Source organism: Salvelinus namaycush, chromosome 25, assembly GCF_016432855.1.
Source record: "Salvelinus namaycush isolate Seneca chromosome 25, SaNama_1.0, whole genome shotgun sequence".
Taxonomy (NCBI): domain Eukaryota; kingdom Metazoa; phylum Chordata; class Actinopteri; order Salmoniformes; family Salmonidae; genus Salvelinus; species Salvelinus namaycush.
The window spans coordinates 1,359,959-1,369,758 of record NC_052331.1 but is presented as its reverse complement, the minus strand read 5'-3'; the positions used below and the strand labels follow the sequence as shown (position 1 = coordinate 1,369,758).

The 9,800-nt window shown below is 43.2% G+C and overlaps 1 protein-coding gene and 1 non-coding gene across 4 annotated transcripts; both read left to right on the top strand.

Moving 5' to 3' along the window:
• Positions 1-1,858: 1,858 nt before the first annotated feature.
• On the top strand, positions 1,859-4,260 carry LOC120020148 (succinate dehydrogenase cytochrome b560 subunit, mitochondrial-like). 3 transcript variants are annotated; one of them, XM_038963621.1, is made up of 6 exons: positions 1,859-1,893; positions 2,821-2,880; positions 3,022-3,123; positions 3,590-3,651; positions 3,743-3,906; positions 4,014-4,260. In XM_038963621.1, the coding sequence occupies exons 1-6, from the start codon at positions 1,874-1,876 to the stop codon at positions 4,119-4,121; spliced, it is 516 nt and encodes a 171-aa protein (XP_038819549.1). In that variant the 5' UTR covers positions 1,859-1,873; the 3' UTR covers positions 4,122-4,260. The 3 variants fall into 3 exon arrangements, with proteins under 3 accessions (XP_038819549.1, XP_038819550.1, XP_038819551.1); XM_038963622.1 differs by lacking the exon at positions 1,859-1,893 and adding an exon at positions 2,016-2,090; XM_038963623.1 differs by lacking the exon at positions 1,859-1,893 and adding an exon at positions 2,290-2,311.
• Positions 4,261-8,121: 3,861 nt separating this feature from the next.
• Positions 8,122-8,195, top strand: trnar-ucu. The gene has a single exon. It is a non-coding gene; the product is annotated as a tRNA-Arg (tRNA).
• Positions 8,196-9,800: the final 1,605 nt, after the last annotated feature.

Sequence of the window (9,800 nt, the reverse complement as noted above, 5' to 3'; positions counted from 1 at the left end):
GAATTTTTGTATTTTCTTTGCTGAACAGGTGGGGCTCAGAACACCTGCCCTGAATGACGGGTCGCCACTGAGCCTACACCGCATATCAAACAAGCAAGACACAAACAGGCAGTCAATAGCGAGTTAATGTTATTTTTTCATCATCATTGGCTAAACGGGAGCCACGACTGCTGGCTATATGGCTGCATAACTATAATGATTACATCGTCACACAAAACGCTAATTGTTTGCCCCAATGCAATGCTTGTGCTACGGCAATATATGTTACAACAGATAGAGAAGGTTGTAGCCTTCATATATATTTTTGGAACGTTCGTTCAAATCGCAGATGTTCAGAAATACGAGATCTAAATCATCATATCGATCAAATTGGTTGAGGGTCCAGAAGAGGGAGAGAAATGTAGGTGTGTGTGCAGAAGTTATTCGGATCTGATTTGAGAAATACGTCTCCAGAGGCGGGGTGGGGTCGAAAACTCCGTATTCGTAGCCTCTGCCTTTAAATGTATAGCCGTTGATTCTTGAAGTATATAATTTAGAAATGCCTCATGAGCTTAATTCAACTGTCGTACCCCATCAGAACCCAAAATATAAGATTGTTTTACTCCAATGTTTGTGCACAATGTAAACACACTGTATAGCCTCAAAACATGGTTAAAACGATCATTTTGATATCATGGATGGTCAGTCCTTGCAACGGTCTATGAATTTGAGAGTGGTTACATTTCAACACGGCCATTCCTCAGCTTTTCTTCTCCAAAACTCAGGTGGGCTGACAGCTTTGTTATTGTGTAAATGATAGATTCTAGCTTTTAAACCGTTTTACTGTAAATAATTGTTACATTAGGCCTACCCTTCAACATTACCTTCTCAAAATGGCAGTACAAAATGGCAGCCCCGGGGACACACTTTTCACACCACTTCGATTCAGCTACGACCGGAAGTGATTTTCGTAGCAGGTTATGAGAGCATTTCCCCTAACACTAACCCTTTTCCTAACCTTAACGTCAGTCTCCTAACCTGCTACATTAATTCTCCTAATCACTGCGTAAATTCTCCTAACCTGCTACAAAAAAGTCACTTCCAGTCATAGCATACCACTCTGCATCCCACTGTTGATTTGCCAACCCTTAGCAGGGTTGGTCCTGGATGGGAGACCAGATGCTGCAGGAAGTTGTGGTGGAAGGCCAATAGGAGGCACTATTTCCTCTGGTAAAAAAAAATCCCAATGCCCCAGTGATTGGGGACATTGCCCGGTGTAAAGTGCTGTCTTTTGGATGGGACGTTAAAATGGGTGTCCTGACTCTCTGTGGTCACTAACGATCCCATGGCACTTATTGTAAGAGCAGGAGTGTTAATCCCAGCTAAATTCCCAATCTGTCCCTCATACCATTATGGCCACCTAATCATACCCAGCTTCCAATTGTCTCATTCATCCCAACCTCCTCTCCCCTGTAACTATTAACTATTCCCCAGGTCATTGATGTAAATGAGAACGTGTTCTCAGTCATTTTACCTGGTAAAATAAGGGATAAATAAAAAGTATCCAAGTGGAGTGAAAATAGTGCATGGGTTTCCACTAGTTACCAAAGTCAAAATTGGCTATATTGTAAAAATCGATTAATTGTTTTTGGATACTTTTCGGTCTTAATTTAAGATTAGGGTTAGGCATAAGGTTAGCAGTGTGGTTAGGTTTAGGTTTCAAATCACATTTTAAGAAGATACCTTGTAGAAATAGGCGGGGATTATGACGTTGTGGCTGACCGCCCCGTAGCGTCAGGAAAAATATAATAATGTTGCATTCAAAACCCCTGGGAACTCGGAACTGGTGCCTCGTTCAAAACAACTGGTTACTCGGAAAATACAAGATCAAATCATGACGTCAGTGATCTTCAGGTAGGAAAGTCGTAGCTCTAGAAAGAGGCCTGAATTCCCGAGTAGGAATTCCGAATTGCATGACCGTTCAAAACGTTTTTTTCCCCGAGTTGTCAGTCAGAGATTTCCGAGTTACTAGTTGTTTCGAATGCGGCATAACATCTAGACACGCCATATCCTGTTTCAGCTGTCAAATAAAAAATGGCGTTGCTTCTAAGGTCAGTAGCTAGCTAACTGTACCGTATCTAACTTCGATACATTGTATTTGGGTGTTCCGTTCGTTTGTTGGTTAGACGTGTAATACTCATTTAGAATAATTCGATGTTCAAGTATATTGTTTAACTTAGCTAGAAAGCTTGCGTCACCCCGTCATAACATTGTTGCTTGCTACGCATACAAGTTAAATAGTTAACTCCTCCTGTGACGACAGGTTTGAGATGTACATGTTATTTTGATATCTAATGAACGCTACAATGAGCTCTACATTCGTATGGAAGCCATGCGTCCAAATCCCATGGATGTAACGGCCAATCTAGATAGCTAACGTTAGCCTGCTTGTGAAGTATCGTAACTAACTAGCTTGTCCCAACCTTGGATGTGAGGTTAGCTAGGGACTCCTCTCATCACGTGTGACCCAAATAGAAGTTCAACCCTTTTACTACTAGCTACTTAGCCAGCTAGCGTACTAGTATTTCTTCCTCGTATAGAAAGGCGCAGTAACCTCTGCTCTTCTAGGGTCTTTGAACATTAACACCCTTGAAATGTTGAACTTTGACCACACCGTTTATGATTGCTTGTGCATTATTAATTGAGCCATTGCGCAACCTTCTCACCAATATCAAACAAGCTGTAATGAATTAAGAAGGAAGCTGCTCAATGAAACGAATCTCGTCCTTTAACCTTGTTATTACTAACATTACTAAATGTGTTTTGCTTCATCTCTCTCAGGACCTTTACCCGAAAGGGCACTTGCTTGTTCCGCCCTCAGTTTGGCAGTCTATACAGACAGTGAGTAGATGTGTCAAGTGTGTGTCCGTGTACACGTGTGTCTCTGTTATTTTTCTATGTTGAAAAAGAACAACGTTGTATGTGTACATGTCCTATAGCCTTTATGTGTTCTAAATTCAGTTTTTCTCTCCGTCTCTTAAGTGCTGTTCCAATGGGAACCACAGCAAATGAGGAAATGAACACGTATTGGGCTAAAAACAACAAGTTGAACCGACCCATGTCGCCACATCTGACCATCTATAAGTAAGTTGACTACATGTGTGATAATGAAGGAGCTCACACTGCACCTCAGTAATAGCTGTCCCTGTTGAATTTGGTGCTGAGTGGCTTGATTGTGTTTGTACAGTCCGTTTGAGTCTCCAGGCCATCAGCGATTCGTCCCATGGAAAGACCAGAGACACAGCTTTGATTCAGTGTATTGTGACATGGTTTATGGATCAGGGGAGCATAAGTACCTTTTTTAAAGCACAAAACAACCATTCCTCACAAGATAATTTACTCCTTTATGTATGTACTGATCCTTTATCACTTTTGCTGGACCAGCTAGGCCACAGTGTATTAGATTAAACGTCAGATGACATGGCCGGTAATAACTCAGGCCCCCCCAACTTGAACTTGATAGGGTTTATATCCAGTGTGGACTACAAATGCCGTGTTTATATACTGTATGTGTGATGGCCATGTTGTCATGGTACCCTGTGTCTTGCAGGTGGTCATTGCCTATGATGATGTCCATCACACACAGAGGCACAGGAGTGGGACTCAGTGGAGGTAATGTAATATAACAACCTTGTACAGTGTATGGAAAGGCCCACATGATCACAGACCTCAACATATATTTATTGTTCTTTCTCTCTCTCAGGTATCTCAGCATTTGCTCTATTGGCACTGGTGTTGCCAGGTAACTATCCATACTACCTTGACCTGATCCACTCCCTGTCCGTTGGTCCTGCTCTGCTCAGCCTTGCCAAGTTTGGCATTGCCTTCCCTGTGTCCTACCACACCTTGAACGGAATCCGCCATCTGGTAAGTACTGTGTCCACAGGGCACAACACAAGTCAACACTGTCTGTCGGTCCTTGTTTTTCCTTAATATATTCTCCTTTTCTTTCCCTCTCTCTCTCTCTCTGTTAGTTCTGGGATAGCGGTAAGGGATTTAAGATTCCTGAGGTGTATCGCTCGGGCTACGTGGTCATTGTGCTGTCAATACTGACCTCCATTGCTGCCATTGCATACATGTGAGCAGCATGACGAGAGCAGAGAAAAGGAGTGCAGGAAGAGAGAGAGGAGGCGGACACAAGGGATGTTTTTTTTATTTAATGTTCTGGTCTTTGTGTCCCCAACACAGTAATTGAATGAATAAATAAATATGTCTAACCTATTTTTTTTTTTTTTCTGTTTTTATCATGGAAAGGCATAGCCTGGTCTCAGACTAACGTTTTGTTTCACTTAGCTCACATTCTGTTTTACTTACCTATGGCGAGATCAGTCCGGTTTCACAAGGCTAGAAAAGGATACTGTTGTGTGATGGGGAAAATGAAACTGAAATATTGGAAATAGGACCATAATATCACCCTGTTTGTTATCTAACTGAACAATAATATCACCTTCTCAAATGGCTCCCTATGAAGTCCATTACTTTTGACAAAAGGGCCCATATGGCTCTGGTCAAAAATAGTGCAATATATATATATATATATATAGTAAACAGGTTGCCTCTTCACATGGTAATGTCCTACATTTGTCTCCATTTACGTCTTCCATTTATCTGCAATAGATCCACATTTACATCACTCAGAGCTTCAAATCAGCATTAATGCCACTTGCAAGTCAGAGCTTATGCGTGTGGTGTTTCAACTCAAATCTCTATCTATTCAAGCCCCAAGTTTTGTCTCGATCCGAGTCCATATCTGTATCTCCGCCACAGCGCGTGTGGATCATCCTCAGCCTAGTGAAAGAGACAGAGTCCCATTACTTTGTTTTATGTGTCCACGTCACACCTCACCATTAATAGCATTTTGTAGCCAGGGCAGAAGGTTGATATGAAAGCTGACTGAGTTATGGTTTTCTGAAACGTGTGTGTATATATACACTGCTCAAAAAAATAAAGGGAACACTTAAACAACACAATGTAACTCCAAGTCAATCACATTTCTGTGAAATCAAACTGTCCACTTAGGAAGCAACACTGACAATAAATTGCACATGCTGTTGTGCAAATGGAATAGACAAAAGGTGGAAATTATAGGCAATTAGCAAGACACCCCCAAAAAAGGAGTGATTCTGCAGGTGGTGACCACAGACCACTTCTCAGTTCCTATGCTTCCTGGCTGATGTTTTGGTCACTTTTGAATGCTGGCGGTGCTCTCACTCTAGTGGTAGCATGAGACGGAGTCTACAACCCACACAAGTGGCTCAGGTAGTGCAGTTCATCCAGGATGGCACATCAATGCGAGCTGTGGCAAAAAGGTTTGCTGTGTCTGTCAGCGTAGTGTCCAGAGCATGGAGGCGCTACCAGGAGACAGGCCAGTACATCAGGAGACGTGGAGGAGGCCGTAGGAGGGCAACAACCCAGCAGCAGGACCGCTACCTCCGCCTTTGTGCAAGGAGGTGCACTGCCAGCGCCCTGCAAAATGACCTCCAGCAGGCCACAGAACACTGAGCCAATCACGGCGCAATGCTCCTATTTTCTGCTCGCTCGCCTCACCACCACAAGAAAGCACTGAACTAAGCTGAAACACCTGCATTTTTGAGCTGCCTCACTCAATGATATATATTTTTTTTTACATTGTTTGCAAACTGATATGTGACACGTATTGTGCAAAACAGGCAAACCACCCCCCCAATTTTGAAAAAATATATATATTTATTTTTGCTCTGCCCCACCTGCCTTGAATGACGGGTTGCCACTGATTTGGATAACTGCAACTTTGCTGAATAATCCCGCGATTTGGTGTTTGAAACGTATTAAACTACGGGAGCATTCATCAGTGTGCATAAATGTATCTGTCTTTATTTCATGAGCACCTGCAAGTTATTGGATGCGGGTACACTCCGCCTGAAACTAGTTGTGATTTCTGAACAAACTACAATGTGCCTGAGGCTACACCTCTTACTGAGCCACACAGGAGCTGTGCTCTCACTCTCTCTCTGCACCTGATCCTGTTTGCTTTTGTTCAGTTGCTGTCTATTGAGAATGCTAGGCTGCGATATAATGGTGGGTCTCAACATGCTGCTTATTAATGTGTGTGTCTGTCTCTCAAATGGCACCCTATTTCCTATATAGTGCCTACCCAAACCAAAAACCGTGGATAGATGGCAGCATTCACACAAAACTAAAAGAACGAGCCACCGCATTTAACCACGGCATGGTGACTGGGAATATGGTTGAATACAAAGAGTGCAGTTGAGCCCACAGTAAGGCGATCAAACAGGCAAAACGTCAGTACAGAGACAAAGTGGAGTCGCAAGTCAATGGCTCAGACACGAGACGTATGTAGCATCATATTACCTCCACCTTACCTGACACCCTAGACCCACTTCAGTTTGCATACCGCCCCAATAGATCCACAAACGATGCTATCGCCATCGCACTGCCCACTGCTCTATCCCATCTGGACAAGAGGAATACCTATGTAAGAATGCTGTTCATTGACTACAGCTCAGCCTTCAACCCCATAGTACCCTCCAAGCTCATCATCAAGCTCTGGGCCCTGGGTCTTAACTCCGCCCTGTGCAGCTGGGTCCTGGACTTCCTGACAGGCCACCCTCAGGTGGTGAAGGTAGGAAACAACACCACTACGCTGATCCTCAACTCAGGGGCCCCACAAGGGTGCGTGCTCAGGCCCCTCATGTACTCCCTGTTCACCCATGACTGCGTGGCCACGCATGCCTCCAACTCAATCATCAAGTTTGTAGATGACACAACAGTAGTAGGCTTGATTACGAACAATGATGAGACAGCCTACAGGGGGGAATGGCTTCCGTCTGGCCAATCTACCATAAAGGCCTAATTGGTGGAGTGCTGCAGAGATGGTTGTCCTTCTGGAAGGTTCTCCCATCTCCACAGAGGAATACTGGAGCTCTGTCAGAGTGACCATTGGGTTCTTGGTCACCTCCCTGATCAAGGTTCTTCTCCCCTGGTTGCTCAGTTTGGCCGGGTGGCCAGCTCTGGGAAGAGTCTTGGTGTTTCCAACTTGATTCCAGTTAAGAATTATGCACGGCCAGGCGCTAAAATACAAATTGGTTCTATTTGTGATGCTCAACATGCTGCAAGTACAGCCCCTCCCATCATTGTATTATTTATCTAGACAAGGCAGTTAAGAACAAATTCTTATTTACAATGACGACAGATCAACAGATTTTTACCTTGTCAGTTCAGGGATTCAATCTAGCAACCTTTTAGTTACTGGCCCAACGCTCTAACCACTAGGCTACCTGCCGCCTCCTGTTTCTAGGACCATATGCCCACGTGCCATCTCCTCATTGGTTTTTAGGAGCATATACCCACATGGGTGATTGAAAGATGAGGTCCACACTCCTGTCAGTTGTAAAGCTGCCATATAAAGTCCAAAGAAGAAAAATAAGTAAGGAGGAGATGACGAGTAACAACCCAATATTTAAACAAGGACAAATTAGCTAGCAACAGCAAGCTAGCTAGATAAATTGCCGTAAATGTTTAATGCTTTTTGACCTGTCCCAAATGAATATAATTGGTTCAGAGTTTGTTTTGATATTTCAACCTGCACGTCCTGATCGCTTCTGGTGTGGTTTGACAAAATCAACTTGCGCGTGATGGCACACGGTTTGGTCAGCATTTAAGCTACGCTGCGCCCTTTAGATCTCAGAGAGCGCGTGGTCTAGAGAAAAAGAGGTGACACAAGGAAAGAGTAATAGACTCTATTCACCAAGAGAGATAGGGGGGAAATCTCCATGATGAGAGCATCATTTTATCGGATGCTTGTATCTGATATTTACAAGTTACATGAATTGTAACAAATGCACTTAATATTGTATTTTTTCAAATAATTACTCAGCGTAATTATGCATGAAATGAAAGATGTTTGGATGAAACGCACAGAGACTGATATCGCCATTTTGGCGCTGCATAGTGATGCTGTTAGCGCGACCTCTACCGGTCTGTCGGTGAACAGCAGCCAAGTGGTCCTGATGCTGCGTGATGAGGATGCTGTATACGGTAGGGGGAAATATAAACCCTTTTTTCATCATTTGGTGAGACTCAGTCTCTGTGGCGCAATGGAATAGCGCGCTGGACTTCTAATCCAGAGGCTCCGGGTTCGAGTCCCGGCAGAGATGAGTTGTATCAGGAGCCAGGTGGCTTTTTAGAAAACATAAACCTAGTAAATGTATAAATTAGCCTAAAGCATACCTTTTATTTCACTACAACATTGTGTCCATACTGATGTGTATGTTGTCTCTCAATGTGGAGATAAACTAATGGAAATTCTGTGGCAAAATAATATCGTTTTTTATAAAACTAAGCATGCCATTTCCAGAACAGATGCGCGTTGGTTTCTCTAAGCCATGTATTTTATTATCAGTTCTCATCGCAGTGCCGCGATATCCTTTAGCAGTAGTCGGGAATGTGCACGCAATGCATGCGCTGCTTGGTACGGATTGACTTACCTCATCAGACACTTTCCCCTGAAAGACTACAGCTCTAGCTTGACATCTTAACTCAGACACCCACCTGTCTTTGCATTATTCCCCCCCCCACACTTATCCTTTCATTCATGTGATCTGAATTCATTCACACATCTATCCATAAGTCATTCATGAGAATATAGAATAGTCTATACCCTCTCTGACTGCCAGTATGTGGGAAATTATAATAATTGTAATTATAGGCAATAATGAGTGTCACATTATGTAACTACTTTTAATCATATATTAGGCCTAAGCCATATAACATAAACTCATTGCACGTGCCTGTGTGCATTTGTTTCAATTACACAAAATTAAGTATTCTAGGCCTACACCATCATCACAAATAGATCAAATGACATGTTGATATTGTATGTTGATTATGCAACTGGCGCTCGTATAGGAATGCGCGCAATGACAACTCTTTGCCTCGTGCTTCTGTTTTCAGCACCTGGAGCTGTCCTGCACTCACATGCCCTGTCAGGGCCTTTTTAGAGACACTATAATTTCCGTCCCCCAACAACTAATTAAAACACCGCGTTTGAATTATACGGATGCATAAAATGCTCCAATGAGTAGGCATATGTGTCTCTATGTGTTGAATTTTAAGAGACATTATATTTGTAAAAACAATCCTGCTGCTACTACAGCTGTCAGTTTGGTGATCCCCTGCCCAGTTTGACATTGATTTCCTCCTGCCTCCTGTTTGTTGCCTATGGTAGTGATTGGGCTTTTCGTGCCGCCATCCACCATGTTTTAACCCCATGCCTCCCCACACACACACGAACTAATCCGCGTGCAAAACTAATCCTTAATCCCCTCGCGAGTTGAACCGCCCCCCTCCACTGAACACCCACCTGGCGGGCCTGGCGCGTGTTGATTCCACTCAGACAGACCACGCCTCGCGCTGTCAGCCAAAAAGGCCCCAACTCCAGTTCAGAAAGCAGAGTAAAACATTGATTCTTAAGTGTTAGGTCTAGGCCTACATCAGTTATCTATGGGGACTATGCCTACTACCACTTCTACCTATAGACTATTATGACTAAACATATAATAATAAGAAATCAATTAAGAAAGAACAATTCTAATTTGTCTATAAGAGGCTAAGAACAATACTATGAGATGACTGGGCATACAATCTATATGAATAGCCTATGAAATCTCCGTTTCTCTCTTTCTTTCCAAATATATCTCAATCTGTCTCTTAGCTCTCTCTCTCTCTCTGCGTGTCTCTCCCTCTTCCAGGCAGTATGCGCT